Genomic DNA, 21,183 nt, shown 5'->3' with positions numbered 1-21,183 from the left:
TGTTACGATGCTAGTGTGGTTGAAGGACAGATAAAGCGTTGGATCCATATGCAGCACACGCTTTATTTAACAAATAATACAAAATAGACGGACCACTGGACTACAAAACAGGATTAACCGACACTGGCGTTAACAGTCCACATGAAACAAGAACTCACAAAGACAGGGTAGAAGGGCTTAAATAATGAGGGACAAACAAGCTAAACCAGATAACGAGGGGGGCGTGAGAAATAATAAACACCTGGGATAATTAATAGACAGGGAACAACTGATAACAAAATAACAAGACACAAAACCCACATTATAACAGGCGTGTTCGAAGATGCCTAATCATGTTGGTTGTTTGGTTTATGTCTTTGTCTGACACTTTGAAAAACCTCCAGACGGGAGAGGGAGAAGTCATTTTTTCTGCTGTCTAGCCAGCTCTACTCTGCTATTGTGTTCCCGCGCGCACCACATGCAGAAAAGTTGCGTGAGTTATTTTTGTTGCCGATTGAGCTATTTAAAGCCAATATCGGCCGATCATGATCGGCGGCCGATGAATCGGAGCATCACTACCTGTCAGTGTCTTTGTCATGAGAACTTGACATTACTAAGACAACACAACCTGTCATAAACATGACATAGCAGACTAATGATCAAACTTAATAAACCACTTAGCTTTATTGGTTAACATTACATTAAACTATCAGGTGGTTGGTTTTTGACATTGGCTGTCATTAAGCCATTATAACATTTTATTGATAAATTTAATTTGTACCACTGTAGTTGAGGTCATGAAAAATATTCATGACACAGTTATAATGGCCTCATGACAGCCAATGTCAAAGCCAACCACATGACCGTTTAACTTAATTTTATGTCAAGTTGTCATGACAAAGACACTGACAGGTTATGATGTTATAATGAGGGTGGTGATGGCTCAGTGGATAAGACACATGCCTTTGGTGCGAGAGACCCAGGTTTGAATCCACTGTGAGACACACCAATGTGTCCCTGAGCAAGACACTTAACCCCTAGTTGATCCAGAGCCGTGCGACCTTTGACATGTATGGCAATTGTAAGTCGCTTTGGAAAAAATCGTCAGCTAAATTAATAAATGTAAATGTAATGTTATGGTTTACGTCAAGATGTCATAACAAAACATCTCAAACAATGTCATATTTGCATTCAAAATGTCATTATTGAGCGAAAGACACTTAATGTCAGTTGTAAACATGCATAAACCTTACTTCATATTCAAGACATGTCATGTCATGGTTATGAAGGTGTCATGTCAGTCTTATGCACACCACTTCAAGTAAAGTGTTACCAAGAGGGTATTGGTTTCCAATTTTTTTTTTCCCCATGCTACTTAAAAAAAGCTGTGACTGTTGAGAGCATGAAGTGTCCAACATCACACATATTGGTCAGTTAATTAAGGGCCTATTCAGTTAATTAATTTAGTTATCATCGTTTATTTATTTTTATTTTTTTAGTGTGAACACACCATTACCAGTACTATTTTTATACTACCAAAAAAAAAAAAGGCTACGAAAATATGACTTCAAATCTAAGTGGTGTGTGGTTGTTCAGCGGTACTTCTGACTCAAGCAGTCCTGATTAAAAAGCAATGAATGGTTTAGTGCTAGTGCATGTGCGAGCAGGAGTGATCCACATGGTCTTGGATGCATGAATCTCCCCGCCGGCGCCTGAAGTCTGTCTCGGACCACAGCTCACTCTTGTTTATGCACTGCCACAGTTGTCGAGAGCTTTGTGAGTGCAGCTGTGGGGCATTAGCTCAGTGAAACTGATGTTTGCCAGTGCTGGTACTCTCATTATCCTCCTGCAAACACACATCAATGAGCCCTACTCCCCCATCACACACACACATACAGTACATACATATAGACAAATCCGCCGCGAACTCTATGGGCGCCGCCATCTTGCCTGCCGCCATTACTGCGGGCCTGCGAAGTGTGACGGTGACGGCGCTCTAATGATATTTCAATGAAAGCGGATCCTACTTATGAAATAAAATGTCTGGTTTACATTGGGTCGCCGGTAGATGATGTCAGGCAGTGGCCAAAACTTACAGATAAGTGTAATTTATTGACAACATGTGTTAATGTAAAAATGCGTCAGCCTAATGTAATGTAATTAAGACGTGAATTAATTTATGACAACAATAAAACCGAACGCTGTCATAGATGTGTTGCTAATATCATATGATCACATGCCAACTGTCCCGATTAAATACTGCCCTACAAAGGCAAAATGCACTAACTACGCAAACAAAGAAACGGAGAAACAGGCCTTTAAAGTTTTTTATACCAGCCAGTCAAACATGTTATGGATAGATTATGTGGTAATGCATCTCCGAAACGGGACATAATTTAACCCAGATATTTTTTTCACAAGACAGAACACATGTCATAAAGCCCATTACAAGTCTTAACTCATTTTTGACCAAATGTGTAGTTACTGCGCTTTGCCTTTGCACCAGCAACACGACATTTGAGAATGATCACGACACCGGTCATAATCCATCACAGCCCACACGTGCATCAGACCATACAAAGTCAACATCCAGCCACGCAAGAAAACATTAAATATTACCGAGGTAATAAAATGCTGATGTGATTTGCTGCCCAAGAAACATTTCTGTTCTATTCTATTATTAATGTTTTCTTATAAAAAGTCAGGATTCCTTGATGAATAGAAGATTCAAAGTAGATTTATCCGAAATAAAAAATCTTTGTAACATTATAAATGTCTGTGTTCACTTTTTGATTACTTTAATGCATCCTTGCTGAAGTATGATTGATTTGTGTAATGTGACTTTTTTGTGTGATCTTAAAGTCTGATTTACAATTACGTGCTGTGAACCCTGAGCTCGGGTCTCACATATCTGCATGGGCTCTGAACTGAAAACAGAAAGAGGAATGCCCTTTATTACAGTGGAGTAAAGTGCAGGATCCTCCACACCTCCAGTGTGTCTCAGTCGCGGTGGAGTCACTAATGGACAGGTCTGTGTGTGCTGGATCCTCCACACCTCCTCCAGTGTGTCTCAGTCTCTAATGGACAGGTGTGTGTGCAGGATTCTCCACACTTCCTCCAGTGTGTCTCAGTCTCTAACGGACAGGTGTGTGTGCAGGATTCTCCACACTTCCTCCAGTGTGTCTCAGTCTCTAACGGACAGGTGTGTGTATGCCGGATCCTCCACACCACCTCCAGTGTGTCTCAGTCTCTGACTTTTCCTAGTAGCTTTTCCTTTTTTTTTCTTCTTTTTTTTTTTTTTTACATTTTTTTTTTAAAGAAATATCAGCATGTCCACATTTTGGCACATCTGGCAGAAGCTGAGCTCTCTGCACATTCACAATGTCCCCTGGTGATGAAAAAAAACCCTTTCACTAGGGACAGAGGTGGCTGGTGTGGTGAGATATGCTTTTGCTATACTGGATAGCAGTGGGTATAGCCTAGAATTCTCTTTCCACCACTTGAGAGGACAGCTATTGAGGGAAATGGGTGCTTCAGCTCTGTACTTATTAATTCTGCATCAATCTGACTGATATGCTGTGCAACCGGTTCATCAAAAGTCCCTCCAAGGAGATCTTCCAATGCTGTTTTCTTGGAAGGAGGTCTGTCTGTCTGTTCAAGGGGCAGCTCTGCTGCAGGGGGGTGACCACTGGCACCTTCTTTGCACTCATCCTGCACAGAGGAATAGCAGAAATAATAAGCAGAAGTAAAATCTAAGCACAACATTGACAGGGGTTTCACATTGTTGTAAAGGCAAAATTTGAATATCATTTGTTTATTTTGTTATAATTTGTATCATTACTCAAGAGTTAACACGAACACATTTGGAAACAGCTTCTGTGGCTGTGGAGCTTCGGTGAAAGAAGGCGGCAATACGCCTCAATAAAACAACAAACGGCTCACGCGGGGCACACTCAAACCCGCTTGGCTGGCTGATAAGTTCAAAGTGTGTGCAAAACACCTGACATGGGGGGCCAGCCCAGCCTTTCTGACTGCAACATCCATTCCTCGCGTTGTCCTTGACCTCAGCGATTCCATGGTTGGCCCTTTGAAGTCCCCGTTCACTCACTGCTGATTTTCAAACTTCAACAATATTAGCTCCGGTGTGTGTTTCGAACAATGGGCAAGTTTTGAGAACAAAATTAACCATCTCCCACTCACTGTTTATCACATGGTCTGTGACCGTAAGATAACTCTGGGTAGCCCTGCCAGGGCTCCAGACTGCGACCAAATGGTCGCATTTTGCGACCAAATTTTGAGAGTGTGCGACTGAATTTTACATCCAGTCGCACATGTGCGACCAGTAAATTTGCCACACGTTAAACGCATGGTTAAGCGTGGAAGGGACGCGTCAATGAATCCGTGACAAGAATCGCGCGCGTAAACGTCTGTGGGAAGGAGAAGGAGACAAATATCACAACCTGCTACGTGCATCTGAGCAATAAGCGATCTATCGACTCGTTACCTAGCAGCGAATGCAAACAAAATGAAAGTGGAACGAAAATACGATACTCGTGATTAGGACCGTCGAGCAGCAGCACCAGCGACCCGAACCACTGACAGTAAAAAAAAAGCCCCGAACTTGCCAGTCGCGGGCCGATCTCGCTCTTGTGACACTGTTAGGAGATCCAGTGAATGAATCCATTGAATTCGCTTCAGAATTAATAACATCAACACCACGAGATACAGTGACAAACATTCCGATTCGGCGCAGAGTTCTGTTATAAACCATATATAGTAAGTTATAAATAAGTTATCATATCAACAGCGCTGACGTGGAAACCAGGATAAACACTTATAGAAGGCTTTCAGTCCACTAAATCAGCAGCTCACCATGGATTTAGGCTAATGTAGTAACTTAACTCTAACCATAAATATGATAATGTGGAAGAAATAGTCAAACACTTAAAAGTAGCCTATACACATCTTTTTCTAGCACTTCAAAATCAAAACTATAATATCATATATAAATATTTTATTTTTTGTATTTTTTATGTGATGACCAACACATTTTTTGTTCATCCTTCAAAGATTGTCCTAAAATAAACATTTTTAAGATTTTTTAAGACTCTTATTTAAACATTTATTTAAAAAATAATAACACCATTGTAAACAATAGGAATGTTTATTGGCTATTTTCAATCCATTTACATGTTTTCAAATTAATAGTTTTTTTTAAATTTAATATTAGGCCTAAGACATTATAAATGATAACTAAAGTTAATTTCATCTACACCCTAGTGTCAGCCCCAGTGCTACTAGATTTTTTCTTCTTTTTTTTTTTTGTAGAGTTGAGTGAGTGTGAGTGTGAGTTCTCAGTTGAGGTGGTGCTGCTTTCAAATTTGAGTCTGGAGCCCTGTGAACTTAAAATAAAACAGCATATCATAATGTTAAGTCTATTTATTATTATAGAATTTGTCAGTATTACAGTTGTTTTGGGGGAAATTTGAATAATTGCTTTGCGAGCTGATTTAAGGTGTGCCCCTAAATTTTCTGATTGCGCTCCTAAAATTTTCAGTTAGGGCTAACAGCGCTCCTAGTAAAAAAAGTTAGTCTGGAGCCCTGCCTGGAGATCCAGCCTTCGGTTGTAATTGATACACTATTTGCTTTTCTGAGGGTTTCAACTACCTTCGATTTTATTTCCCTGTAAAGCGCTGGCATGACAGTCTGGCCAAAGTGCAGGCGTGATGGGATGGTGTATTTGGGGTCAAATTTGTTGACGAGCAGCCTAAATCCTTCATTTTCTACGACTGAGAACGGCCTCATATCCCAAGAGGTCCTCGCTGCAGTCTGTAGCACAATGACGTAGCTGGATGGTCCAATACGTAGTGGATGGAGGTGTCTTTCGGTGACATCATGTACGCATGCGCAGTGCCGATCTCTGGGTTATAATTCGCATGCATTGGTTTTAAGTGATATGTAAGCTCAATATTGTACTGAGATGATGTTCAAAACTGTGTAGTATAGTACTGTAAAATAATTACAAGTAATTATTGATTAATAAGTAATTATTTACATAAATGGGATGCTTATCCGAGATTCACTCTACACTCTACATACTCTACATGCAAAGTTATTTTACATTTTAAATCACATGATTTTAAACCTACATTTGATAGATTAATAGCATGTGCACCGGAAGTATTTTTTTTAATGCGTGTATATAGAACATTTTAAAATAAAGCAATTTTATTTTATTCATATTTGCCTTTGAGTGGAAGCAAAAAATGTCAAAGTTGTCTAATTTTCTCCGTAATTTTAAAGGTACAACTGTAAACATCTTAAAATACCAGTAAACATTCAAAGGAAAATGCTAAAATAACAGCATCAGGAAAATAAATCTTGTCAGATGTAGGGAAAAAAAAAACGAAATAAAAGCTATAAGGTTCCTCTTAATTTGCTGTTCAGTGAGACATGTCTGGAAGCTTGTTTTCGCCACATGAGTGAGAAATAAAAAAGGTAATTGCGACTTTTTATCTCACTACTAGTCAGACTTTTTATCTCAGAATTTATATAAAGTCGCAATTGCAGGTTAGCCTAAAGTAAGACTTTCGTGAAATAAGGTCCCAAATGTGTGTTATCAAGTCAGATTTGCGTGATATAAAGTCACAATTGCGTGTTATTAATGTCACGGATCCATCTGCGTCAGCACCAGACACCTTCACTCCGCCCACTCGTTCCAGCTCCCCAGCCTTCTAATCACCGTCACCTGCCCGCATCAATCACCGTCCCAATCATCCTCCCTTTATAAACTCACTCCTCACAGTCACTCACCGTCTGGTCTCGTCGACACTTCGGCTACAGACTCCCACAACTCTTACCGCTACGAAAAGGATTACTTACCCGCTTGCTTCAGTTCCGTCTGCCTCTCATCTGCTCCTGGTCCCCGGTCTCCTCCGGTTCATCTGTCCGCTGCTTCCACTCTCCGTCTCTCCGTCCTGCACAAGATAAGATATACTTCATCAGACTGTTTCCCGCTGCATCCCCGAACTTTCTCCATTACATACTCACCTGCTGTTTATTCCTACCACCTGTGTCAATAAACCTGGTTATTCTCATCCATCTGAGTCCTTCTAGTCTGTGACAGAAGACCAGACCAACAAAATGCTGCAACCTACCCCAAGCACCAGCGCTACACCGATCCCACCTTCTCCAACCATTCCCCGGACTAGTGCTCCAGCTCTCTCCACATCCACCATCACCACTTCTTCCCCATCTGCCTCTGTCAGTCCCATGGCCCAACCAGCGCCCTTCTCTGGCGAGGAGGAGGAGTGCAGCGGCTTCCTCCTGCAGTGCGAGCTCTACATGGAGATGAATCCCTCAGCCTTCCCCACCGAACGATCTAGAGTCGCCTTCTTCATCTCACTCCTGCGAGGTCGAGCGCTCAATTGGGCTCATGCCCTGTGGAAGGATCGAGGTCCGGTTACTCGGACGTTTACCGCTTTCTCCGGTCATTTCATCGAAGTATTCTCGCAGTCTGCACATTCCATCTCGGTCCAAGACCAGCTGTACCGGTTGCGGCAAGGGAGATCGTCAGTCGCCTCCTATGCGCTGCAGTTCCGCACCCTCGCCGCCACTCTCGGTTGGAACGAGAGCGCGCTCATCACCGCATACCGTCATGGCCTGAATCCTGACATCCGCCTCCAGCTCGCGATTTATGACGACACCGTCGGACTAGAGAGCATCATCCAGCGATCCATTCGCATCGACCAGCGACGCACTGCATGCCAGCTCGACAGCCCTGCACTTCCACCTCCTCGTCCAGCGTCCCGTCATCACAGTCCTCCAGCACCAGAGCCGATGGACATTGGTTCCACGCGACTGCCAGTGTCCGAGAGAAATCGTCGCATCACCAGCGGTCTTGCCTGTACTGCGGAGCCTCCGGCCACCTGCTCGCCTCCTGCCCCGTTCGTCCACCCTGACCCGCTGTGAGTACGGTCCACCTACCACTACCCATTTCCTCTTTGAAATTTACTGCGGCCACTGTCACTTATCTGAACCGTTCCGTTTCAGTTCAGGCGCTGATCGACTCCGGATCAGCGGCCAATTTCATCGCTCTGTCCACATTAAACCGGCTGCAAACCAGGCAACGATCCATCCCTCACAAACTGCAAGTACGAACCATCCTAGGTCAACCTCTAGGGCGTGGCCGAGTAGGACATCGTAGTCCCGACCTGGGGCTGGAGATCGGCTGGCTCCATAAGGAGGAGATATCTTTTCTGGTGCTGGAGGGCTCCACGGCCGAGATCATCCTGGGACGCCCCTGGTTGGAGACCCATTCCCCGCATGTACAATGGTCCACCGGCGAGATCCTACGGTGGGGTAAGGACTGCTTCCATCACTGCCTGCCATCTGTGACGAGGACCTCCGTTCATACCACCACTCCGCCCGTTCCCCTCTCCACCACCTCCGTGGAGAGCCCACCTGTGGGACATCCTCCCGAAATCCCCTCTCCCTACCGGGCGTTCCAGGATGTCTTCGATAAACTTCAAGCGACCACCCTACCTCCACATCGGCCATGGGACTGCGCGATCGATCTGCTGCCCGGGGCGGTCCTACCGCGAGGTAAGATCTACCCTCTGTCCATCCCGGAACAGAAGGCCATGGAGGAGTATATCCAGGAGGCTCTCGACCACGGATTCATCCGACCATCAGTGTCCCCTGCCGCTTCGAGCTTCTTCTTCGTGGGGAAAAAGGATGGAGGCTTGCGCCCCTGCATCGACTACCGTACCCTCAACCAAGCGACTGTTAAATTCCGCTATCCTCTTCCTCTGGTCCCAGCCGCCCTGGAACAACTCCGAGGGGCATCCATTTACACCAAGCTAGATCTTCGTAGTGCCTACAACCTCATCCGAGTCCGGGAAGGAGATGAGTGGAAGACCGTCTTCATCACCCCCGCGGGGCACTACGAATATCTCGTGATGCCCTTCGGATTGTCCAACTCACCCGCCATCTTCCAAGGTTTCATGAATGAGATATTCCGCGATCTCCTCAATCAGTTTGTCATCATTTATATCGACGATATCCTCATCTACTCCCCCGACCTGACCTCCCATATCCATCACGTTCAAACAGTACTCACCCGGCTCCGAGATTATCACCTCTATCTCAAACTGGAGAAATGCGAGTTCCACCAAAGCACCATCCAATTCCTTGGTTACATCATCACTCCCCACGGAATCACCATGGACCAGAGGAAGGTGGAAGCGGTACTCCACTGGCCACAACCCACCACCCGTAAGGAGCTTCAACGTTTCCTGGGGTTTGCCAATTTCTACCGCCGGTTCATCCAGAACTTCAGTCCCATCAGCTCTCCCCTCACCGACCTTCTCAAGAGCGGGGCCAAGTCTCTATCCTGGAACGACCGAGCCACCCGCGCCTTCCAAGACCTCAAATCCGCCTTCAGTTCCGCTCCTACCCTGGCCCTTCTGGACCCTGCCATACCCTTCCTCGTCGAAGTGGATGCCTCCATCTCGGGGGTAGGAGCGGTCCTCTCTCAGCGGCAGGGGAACCCACCTCAACTCCATCCATGCGCCTTCTACTCCAAGAAACTGTCCCCGGCGGAGCAGAATTATGACATCGGCAACCGGGAGTTACTGGCCATCAAACTCGCGCTGGAGGAATGGAGGCACTGGCTGGAGGGAGCCCAACACCCTTTCACCGTGATCACGGACCACCGTAACCTCGAGTACCTCCGAGATGCCAAGAGACTCAACCCCCGTCAAGCCCGTTGGGCCCTGTTCTTCACACGCTTCAATTTCTCAGTCACCTACCGCCCCGGAGAAAAGAATGTGAAAGCAGACGCTCTCTCCCGTCAGTTCCAACCCGAGGTCCCTCCTTCCGAGTCCGAAACCATTCTCCCTCCAGCCGTGGTGGTCAGCCCCATTCAGTGGAGCATGGATGACCACATCGCCGAAGCCACACAGCTTGAACCTGCTCCGCCGGGAGGTCCTGAGGGACGGGTCTATGTCCCAACTCGTTTACGCCTGTCCCTCATGGACTCAGTTCACACCTCTCCGGGCTCTGGACACCCAGGCAGCCAGTCCACTCTCTCGCTCGTCCAACAGCGCTACTGGTGGCCGGGTATGGCCCAAGATGTCTCCCGGTTCGTCAAAGGATGCTCAGTCTGTGCCATGGCCAAAGTTCCCCGTCATCTCCCAGAAGGCAAACTGGTCCCTCTTCCCATACCCACTCGGCCCTGGTCCCACCTCGGAGTGGACTTCGTCACCGACCTGCCCGTGTCTGACAATCATACCTGCATCCTGGTAGTAGTAGACCGCTTCTCTAAAGCGTGCAAGCTAATTCCCCTTCCAGGCCTGCCAACAGCCCTTGAAACAGCCGAGGCGCTGTTCCAGCACATCTTCCGAAACTTTGGTATCCCAGAGGACGTCGTCTCCGATCGAGGACCCCAATTCATCTCCCGTGTGTGGAGGGCCTTCTTCAACCTTCTGGGAGTGACCGTCAGCCTCACTTCGGGATACCATCCCCAGTCAAACGGCCAGACTGAGCGGAAGATCCAGGAGATACCTGCGGTCATACTGCCACGATCATCAGGACTGTTGGAGTCGTTACCTGCCCTGGGCCGAGTATGCACAGAACTCCCTCCGACAAACCACCACCGGACTCACCCCATTCCAGTGCATACTCGGCTACCAGCCTCCACTCTTCCCCTGGTCAGGAGAACCATCTGACGTCCCAGCAGTCCACCATTGGTTCCAGACGAGCGAGAGAGTCTGGGACTCAGCTCATACTCACCTCCAGCGGGCTGTTCGGAGACACCAGAACCAGGCCAACCTTCGCCGCGCCGACGCCCCTCACTACCTTCCCGGACAACTGGTCTGGCTCTCCACCCGGGACATCCGTCTCCGACGGCCCTGTCGGAAGCTGAGTCCCAGATACATCGGACCTTTCGGGATACAGAGGCAGATCAACCCCGTCACCTACCGGCTGGCCCTCCCCGCTCACTACCGCATCGCACCCACCTTCCATGTCTCCCTGCTGAAGCCTTACACTAACCCTCTCTCTCCTTCTTCCCCAGGGTCTGGTGCTGCGGAGGTGCCCCCTCCTCCGGCGGATCCCGAAGACGATAACATCTATCGAGTCCATGAAATCCTCGACTCCCGACGACGGGGCGGCCGCTTGGAATATCTCGTGGACTGGGAGGGATTCGGTGCTGAGGAGAGATGCTGGGTCAACCGGGAGGACATTCTGGACCCCTCATTACTCCAGGACTTTCACACCACCCACCCAGATCGTCCAGCGCCCCGGAGCCGTGGTCGTCCCCGTCGTCGGTCCCGTCCGCCAGCTGGAGCTGGCCGTGGGGGGGGGGGGGGGTACTGTCACGGATCCATCTGCGTCAGCACCAGACACCTTCACTCCGCCCACTCGTTCCAGCTCCCCAGCCTTCTAATCACCATCACCTGCCCGCATTAATCACCGTCCCAATCATCCTCCCTTTATAAACTCACTCCTCACAGTCACTCACCGTCTGGTCTCGTCGACACTTCGGCTACAGACTCCCACAACTCTTACCGCTACGAAAAGGATTACTTACCCGCTTGCTTCAGTTCCGTCTGCCTCTCATCTGCTCCTGGTCCCCGGTCTCCTCCGGTTCATCTGTCCGCTGCTTCCACTCTCCGTCTCTCCGTCCTTCACAAGATAAGATATACTTCATCAGACTGTTTCCCGCTGCATCCCCGAACTTTCTCCATTACATACTCACCTGCTGTTTATTCCTACCACCTGTGTCAATAAACCTGGTTATTCTCATCCATCTGAGTCCTTCTAGTCTGTGACAATTAAGTCAGAATTGTGAGATATTGAACTATTCTGAGGTTAAAAAATAAGTAGCCAAATTTTTTTTCCCTGAGAATTTGACTTTATAACTCGCAATGGGAGATATAAACTCGCATTAGACTTTATTTCACGGAATTCTGTCTTTATAACATGCGATTGAGGCTTTATTTCACGCAGTTCTGATATCTCACAATTCTGAGAAATAAAGTCAGTATGCGAAATATATACTCGACATAAGGAAAAAGTCGCAATTATTTTTTTTTTTATGTTTTATTCTGAAAGCTCTGAAAAGAGCTTCCATAGCCTACTCGTGACCATTTATATTTAAACGTATTCTTGGAAAATCAATGTGCGATTGTTCACCAACTCTCTACTCTCTACAATATAACTATCAATTCTTAATGTGCAAGTGCCATCAGCGTTTATCACAGGATCGCAAGTCTGTTTAGAGAGAACGGTGTCGTCCCATAATTTAATAACAAAATTATCATTTCGACAGAAGTGAATCAAAACTAACTTTAGCTGGAAAATAACATTATTCACGAACCGCTATAAAGCCCAGATAATCTCTGTTACATTAAATTATATGTAAAGCTGCTTTGAAACAATCTAAATTGTTAAAAGCAGTATATTACATTACAGTGTCCACTACGTATTGGACCATCCAGCTACATCATCGTGCTACAGGCTGCAGCGAGGGGTGTCTCTCATATCTTTTGCCATGAAAACACCGATACACTTTGTGATCTCCTTAGCTCTCGCACTCGTCGCCGCAAGTGGGACTGCAAATCCGCCGGTCAGTGTGGTTTTTGGCCCACTAACAGCTTTTTACGTGCAGAGGACAGTGACTGGAGCTTCTCACTGTGGTGACGGTTTATATGCTGCATCATGTTTGTTGTGCTATTGGTGTATATTAATATCTTCTTGCAGTATCTGCACACAGTTTTTGTTTTGTCCGTTACCATCTCACCGCTTTCATTTTTTGTCTTCGGAAAGCCAAAATGCCGCCACACTTCTGGTTTGAACGAGTGTGGGGCATCCTCAACACCAACGTCATCTGCACTTGCCGCTTCCATTTTTGCTACTGTTTGAAGCTCAGCTTGTTCGCTGCTGTTTGAGCCTGTAAAGCGAGGTCAAAATATAGGCTACTGCTTCAGCGCCCCTGCTGTTTAAAACGTGTATCTCGATTCGTTTAACATTTCAACCGATTTTCAACCAGTTGCGAGTGAATCGTTACATCCCTAGCGGCCGGTCAGCCTTCACCTATGGCTGTACGGGCCAATTCTTCAAGGAGTATGGCGGCCTCTACGGCCTTAATTTCAGGTGTTTCCCTTTTTGATATTTGTAATGCGGCAGGATGGTCCTCTCCGCATACATTTGTCAGGTTTTATGACCTTGACCTCTCCACTCCAGGGGCGAGGTTACTTGCTTCTTAGTGTGCGCAAGGACTTTCACACAGAACGGGCATTTGTCACTATAGCATAGTGGATATGGGGTTTCTACCGCATCTCAAACGCAGCTCGAGTTCCCTTGAAAGAGAACGTCTCAGGTTACATTCACGCGAATACATTCTCTACTCGTTTGTAACCCTGTTCCCTGATAGGGAACGAGACGCTGCGTTTATCTGCCATACTTCCTGCATGCCCTGATCGACTTGCTTCAGGTCTTTCAGAAGCTGTCGCGGTCTGATTTCAGGGGTACTTTATAGTTTCCTGGTCTATGACGACACCTATGACGTTTCGGGCTTCCATTGGACTGATTTTACATGTGCTTCACGACGTAATCACGCAGAGCATTCCCGCCGCGTCTCAAACGCAGCATCTCGTTTCCTATCAGGGAACCAGGGTTACATACGTAACCTGAGACGTTATCTGGACTTATTCATCTTTAGTTTCACTTTCATGGACTTTCAGTTTGTTTTCATTCATCACATGTGTTCCTGTGTTTGATTTTCCCGCCACTCATCAGTTTCCAAGGACACTCATCAGATCATCACACCTGTTCTTCATATCCTAATTTTCACTGTGTATTTAAGGCCCTGTTTACACGAGAACGATTCAGGGTGAAAACGTAAAAATATTTTTTCGGAAGTGCTTTACGTTTACACGGCGACGGCGATTTTGGGGCTTGAAAACGCATAAAAGTGAAACCACCCTCCAGAGTGGAAATCTGAAAAATGCTCCATCGCCGCTAGGGTTGGGTATCGTTTGAATTTGAACGATTCTGATTCCGATTCCGATTCCTTGTTTCGATTCCGGTTCCTAACGATTCTCGACTCCGATTCTTTTAAGAGGCAGGGTCAAAAAAGTTTAGCTAACCTTGCTAACCAACGGCCTTTCTGAAGGAAATACTCTTTCTGTAAAAATACTCCTTTTGTCACAAATTTTGCATTTTGCCGAGATTTCGTTATTCTTAGAAAAGTGAATCCACACTTTGGATCGCCGACGTAAGGTACTCATGATCGACTCGCGTGGTTATGCCAACACTTCCGGTAGACGCTTCTTCGTTGGTGTTGTTCAGCGGTTTCTTCTTCCGCTCGGCGGACTGTGAATATCGAAACTAGGAATTGAAATTTTAACTTTTGATCGATTCCGGGAAAAACGAAAAGTTAGTCTCGGTTCCAATCGATACTCGATTCTCGATACCCAACCCTAATCGCCGCGTTCCCGTGTAAAGGGTAAAAACGGAAAAGTCTGCTTGACTGTGAAGGTTGTACGCAGGCGCGGGCTTGGTGTTGTTGTAGTATGCACTCTTAGCCGCCTGGAGTGCATACTACATTAAATTTCACAGACTTTTGCGTCACCATCTGCACGCGGATTTCACACCCAAAACGCTCGTCTAAACGCAGAATAAAAAGTGATGACGCAACGCCACTTTCGCGTTTTCTCTTCAGAATCGTTTCCGTGTAAACATAGCCGTGTGAAAGTGTAAAGTTCACCTTCACTCTGTGTGTTTGTGTCTGTTACACGTGGTTTCTTTCGCTTCATTGTTGTGGATTACCTGAGTTTGTTTATTATTTAAGAACTATTTTGTTTATAGAAACCTGTTTGAACTCTCCTTCATCTTCTTCAACTGATGACACTGAAGACTGGAGTAATGATGCTGAAAATCCAGTTTTGATCACAGGAATAAATTACATTTAACTTTGTTCACATAGAAAACTATGTAAGCTTTTTTTCCACCACAGAATAAAAAATAAAACAGTTGCAATTGCATGCTATAAAAGTCAGAATTGCAAGGGGAAAAGTTTTTCTCACAATTCTGACTTTATAACACGCAATTGAGACTTTATATCATGCAATTCTGTGGAATAAAGTCAGAATTACAAGATATAGATCTCCCGTTACAGTGTACAGACCCTAAGAACAACAGTGGTCTCCATCTCTTCCCTATGGGGGCTTTCACACTGGCAGTTTAGTTCAGAACGGGGCATGGTTCGCATGAAAAATCACTAATGTGAACGCTGTCATGGGACCCGAATGCGCACTGGGGTACCGAACCCGAGACTACCTGGAGGAGGTGGTCTGAGGTGCCGCGGTTCGCGTGAATGTGAAAGCAACACGGATTTGGACGCACACTTGTTCAGCAAGTAATGTATCCTGCACATGTGTTTTAGCTTATTGTGATGAATACAGTTAAATAAAACACTTGTAAGGGATGATAGTGTTGATGTTTTACCTTGGATACGAGCGAGAGTGAGCCTGCAGTGTATTCGTACAGTGCGCCTGGAATCAGAGCAACACATTTGGAAATCCACTGTCTCATCAAAAGAGTCCGTTTGCAAGCAGCAGAAGTCCACCTTATGTGATACACGCACAGTAAACCTGTATTGTCCACTCAACTGCGCATAATAGCAGCAAATTAATAATAAAAAAACCCCACAATATTTACCCACGTTCTGCTTTCTGTCATGCGCCGTGCACGTTTGCGATAACGTAAGATGCACGCAAACGCACCAGGGTTCGATAGAATCAAGTTGAGTGTGAAACCAGACTGACGCTGCGGGGGGTGCAGGGAACAAATGCGCTCGGGCTCGGACCGAAACAAACCAGCCCAGTGTAAAAGCCCCCTATAAGTGTGCATTACAGTTTGGTCAGTCTGCAGATGTGGAGATATTTGAGTTTAGAGACAGAGGGACCTAGTCTGTGTGAGTTTTTATTTTTTAAAGGTCTCATTCATTTTCCACTTTTAAATGTCATTTTGTGCACACCCCACCAGCAACATGAGCTACAGCACAAGCAGCTCTCAGGTCTGAGACCAGTCTCTGTCAGGACATGATGCGTGCCCATGCTGACACATCTCTTACACACCCTGAACCCGGTGTGATGCCTTGCATTGGGAGACTGTACTGTACATCCACACATGAACTGGGCTGTGCATCAGTAATTGACTAGTGCTAGAGTACTTGTTTTAAACTTGCTTGTTGACCAACTGTGCTTTGTCTGTGGTACAATAACTCTTACTCTCCTGATAAATCCATGAGCTCAGTGTGAACATCTATGCTTATATAGATGTTATATAAACATCTATAAGCAGTTTCCCATACTTATTCCTTCCTGATTCTGAAGCATGTGAAAATCTGTAGATCTAACCCTCCATCTGTCGCAGTTTGATGATGCGGTCAGCATGACTTCGGTGTGTGTAAAGCATTCAGCAGGATTTTGTGAAGAGCTCAGCACGAGATATTTAACCAGGATTGGTTAAAAACACTCTAAGAAACATGTTATCTTTATTGTGTCACAGAGCAGTAACCATCAGCTGTGTTGTTTAGATTTTCTATTAATTGACCCTTCGCTAAGCCCCGCCCTCCCTAGTTAAGACACATTTGGCCAGTGGCAGTTTTCGGGCGTGGGTTAGCGAAGGGTCAATTATAAAAAAAAAAAAAAAGTTGTTACCTCCTCGTTAGCCCATAGTCAGCATTCCCAAAAGGTCCAAATAGGACATTGAATATGTGTAAATCCATAATGCACATTGACTTATGCTGGAAATTCTTTTATGTGAGTGTTATGAGCTTATAAAGCGTTTCCAGGCAGGATTTCTTAAGTGCATAATTTAAGTATAATTTGCATGAAAATGAATGGTGTCCAGGGTCTCTGTAAGTCTGATCGTAAGGCAGATGATGAAGGTGTGGAGAGTTAGATTCAGAAGAAGCACAGGCAGGAGCACTTCAACACGTCTGCACACAAGTATGCACACATGTCTCCACGTCTCTGCACATCAACACGTCTGCACACATGTCAGCACGTCTCTGCACATCTGCACGTCCACACGACTGCATGTCTCTGCACGTCAGCACCTCTGTATGTCTCTGCAGGTTTGCACGTCTCTGCACGTCTCTGCAGGTCTGCACGTCAACACTTCTGAACACGTCTGCACGTCAGCACGTCTGCACACACTTCTGCACTTCTGGTCGTCTGCACTTCTGCACGTCTGCACACACTTCTGCACATTTGCACTTCTGCACGTCTGCAATTCAGCACTGCTCACAGGGTCTGGAGGGGGAGTGAGGGATAAAGCCTATCCGCTCTCTTCAGCGCATGCATATACTATATGTGCAGAATCCATTAAATCTATGTATATAGTGCTGTATAAACATAAATTAACATGAGGATAGTATGCCATTTCTATTGTGGCTCCCTAATAAATTTAATTTTCTTCTCCATTAGATGGGATGCCAGGAGTTCTTAAACTACCAAATTTACCCATAAGACAAAAATCTCTAAACTCATAGTGATGGAGCACATCAGCTTTAGTATTTTTAATATTTGAGAAAGGTCACTACAAATGAGGGGGAAAAAAAAACGAAAATGAATATACCACAATCACAGGCAGTCCTATCTGGATTTGATTTCCCACACACAAGACCCACAGAGGTCATCGGAAACCGCTTTATTTGCACTGTGAGGTTGTGAACCAAAGTCATTTTCAATTAAACTTGCTGTAACATTTGGACAAATACTAGACTATACACTATTTCAGTAATACAGGTCATTTATTTTATTATTACAATTGAAAATGAAGCTCATATGATGTGTATATGTGATGAGTGAATGCAAACTATATCCAGTGTGTTTTGTGTTTGTATGAAGGTGTTTCCAGTAATGATGTCATCCTGTAGTCCTCTTCTATTGGCTGTCTCATGCTGTATGGTTGCTGTGACATCATCACTCAACCTGGATGACCCGAATGTCTGCAGTCACTGGGAGAGGTGACACACACACACACACACACACACACACACACACACACACACACACACACACACACACACACACACACACACACACACACGCACGCATGCATGCACAAAGACGCACACACACACACACGCACACAAACACACACACATGCACGCACTCACACTCACTCACTCTCACACTCAATTTCAATTTCAAATTAGCTTTATTGACATGACTGTGTAAAATATTGCCAAAGCAATAGCAATGTACAAACATATAGATCCAAATAAATAAAATAAAAACATTTCCATATTATACATAAATATATCACAATAAAAATAAACAAACAAACAAACAAACAATCAAACAAACAAATAAATAAATAAATAAATAAAAAATAAGTACAGGCAGTAGTTTTAAGGAAAAGAGGGTTTAGCCCTTCTCCCTCATATGATGGCAGGAAGACATACATCGCTGCCCGGTGAATACACTCTTCTTTCTCTCCCTAAATATACGACAGTTTGTTTATGAGGCTCGCCTGTTGGAATTGTGGTCAAATCTGTGCTATTTGTGTGAAATAAGTATCTCTGATCAGATGTTAATCGGAGGAAGTGCAGCTCGTCCTCTACGACCCCATCAGTGCAGTGTGAACACAGTCTGAGCTCTCTCTCTCTCTCTCTTTCTCTCTCTCTCTCTCTCTCTCTCTCTCTCTCTCTCTCTCTCTCTCAATTCAATTCAAATTGCTTTATTGGCATGACTGTACATATTACAATATTGCCAAAGCTTGTAACACATAGTATAATAATAAAGACATAAAGAACAATAAAGTATTATAACAACTTAAATTTCAAGGTGCTATATATGTAACTTTTCTTCTAAAATGAATCCTTTTTTATTGCCTGTGTGTGAAGGGGTTGTAATTACACATTGCAGTGATCCACTTGTCGGGTTTTGCTATTACCTCTGCTCTGAAGGCCAGTATTCCTATTTCTATGTGAAGTCTCCGGGTCGGATGTGACGTGCATGCGCGTTGCCAAACCTCTCTTCTTTTTATATACAGCAGTGGAGATTTCTTTAAGACTGCAAGGGAAGCTCAGCTTCCCCTATAATGTCAAACAAATAATGATCAAATGTGTACTATTGTGTTAACATTTTAATGAGTAAAAATGCGTTAGAACACGGTAATCTCGAAGACGAGTTCGTTCAGAATAAGCAACAAATAGGTCGGCTGACTTGATCTCCTTCTCATGCATACCTGTAGCGCGTCACAGTGCATGCGTTTTCCCATGGCATTTCCCCGTTGAAGCTCGGCGTCCATTGACTTCAATGGGGCTCCTTTGAACAGTTTTTTTCAGTGCTGTTAAATTAGACGGTCATTGGATAAATGCTGCGATTATGTCCCGCCCACGGACGCCGGGCGTCTCTGGGGTTAATAGGGAAGTGGGCTGGCCTGGCGTCCGGGCGTCCGCGTGATGATTGGAGGATTGCATCTCCTTTTGATTGACAGCGATTTCACCCAATAAAAAAATCGCTGACGCGGAAGCTAGTTTAAAGACTTCGTGCTCAGTCTCGTCGCGAATTTTGTGTGTATTTTACTCGAAAGACGAACTACTGTAACATATTTCTTAGTATTTGCAATTTTCATCAGATATTTCACAGTTCAACCTAATTCCCACATTTCTTCCGTCGACGTCAGGTGTCTTGTTACATGTGCGGGCGTGGTGTTTGAATCACGGCACATCTGTTTAGTTTGGTTTCACTTTTGTGTTGGGATTCGGACATGCATTCTCCGCGTGTTTGTTTTCGGTTGTGAGTGCACAGAATGACCTTATGGTCGTACTCATGCGTAACGTAGCGTTCTGTCTTGTCGTGTTCGCTCTGTTCAGTGTGTTGTGTATTGTGTGGCACATGGTTTGTGTTTACATCGGCCGCGTGCTTTCATGTCATGTTTTGTCTTGTGCTGTGTAGCACACAGCTTGTGTTTTAAACTAGCTGTGTGCTTTCATGTTGTCATGTTCTGTGTGAACACATGTCTTATGAGTGTTCTCATCGTTCTTCAGGTCTCATTTTGTGTGAGCACAATTGCTTTTTAATTTGTTTTATTGGTCATGTGTTTTTGTCATGTTTGGTATGAGCACATGGCTTGTGCTTGTCATGTGTTTGTTGTGCCATATGTGCTTTCCTGTCATTGTGTCGACTCCCATCTTGTTTCCTGATTATTAGTTATTTTGCCCCACCTGTCCTCCCTCGTTACCTGCCTTTTTTGCTCCCAATTTATTCCCCTTGTTTTTTTTGTTTTTGTTTTTTTTTTCAATAAAATAAAGCCCATCAACTCTGCATCGAGTCCTCGCTCTTTTCACCATCCCCACACCTGACAGTCGAGTTTAAAAAAAAGAAGAAGAAAAAAGAGCTTCCCCTCTTTGAAAGACCAGCAGCCGCCACTGATATACAGTCTTTATACAGTCTTATATGCAACGGCACTGCAGCTAATGACATGGTGTCTAATAAAAGCAAAAAAACAACCTGCCTCCAGCACAACACAGACTCCAACACAAACTCCACATAAATATAAAGAACAAAACAATTTTTTTCTTGGACTGTTCCAGGATAACAAAAAGTAGGCGCTTTATGATGTAACTTTTATTTTATGTACTAGATCTACTAAAGTCTAACGTCACTCATCCCACTACTATCATATTATTTATAATACACATTTCCAGACACGTTTAGTACAGTAATGTTACTTCCTATGATCTTACTGTTACACTGAAATTGTTCAGTCTAGTTCACTAAGGCTACGTTCACATTGCAGGCTGAAACGACCCAATTCCAATTTTTTTCCCCTATACGACCAGTATCTGATCTTTCCATGACAGTCTGAATGACACAGATCCGATTTTTTCAAATGCCACCCAGACCACTTGGTATGTGGTCCAAATCCGATATGTGACATCGTTGACTGTTGAGTACTCTTCTGTGTATGAGGGTCACTTCTGGGTCATTTTACGTTCACGTTCACACAGGAGATCACAAAAGGTCGCATTTAATTAGAAATTAAATTTTCTAAAAATCGGAATTGAGAATTAAGCCACTGCAGTGTGAACACAGCCTAACCGTTTTCGTTATCATATCATACATTTACCTATTGACATTTCTGATTGTGAAAGATACACGAATAGTTAGTGAAATG

The 21,183-nt window shown here is 44.8% G+C and overlaps 1 protein-coding gene across 1 annotated transcript in view; it reads left to right on the top strand.

The window, feature by feature from the left end:
• Positions 1 to 21,183, top strand: part of megf10 (multiple EGF-like-domains 10) — a 172,118-nt gene that overhangs the window by 15,182 nt on the left and 135,753 nt on the right. The window contains exon 2 of the mRNA XM_089126385.1: positions 17,904 to 18,022. Within this exon, the coding sequence (XP_088982511.1) occupies positions 17,916 to 18,022 (107 nt within the window). The 5' untranslated portion in view covers positions 17,904 to 17,915. The remainder of the gene's footprint in view (positions 1 to 17,903; positions 18,023 to 21,183) is intronic.

This window comes from Pimephales promelas, chromosome 23, assembly GCF_988280905.1.
Source record: "Pimephales promelas chromosome 23, fPimPro1.hap1.1, whole genome shotgun sequence".
NCBI lineage: Eukaryota > Metazoa > Chordata > Actinopteri > Cypriniformes > Leuciscidae > Pimephales > Pimephales promelas.
This window is presented reverse-complemented; position numbering and strand designations above follow the sequence as displayed.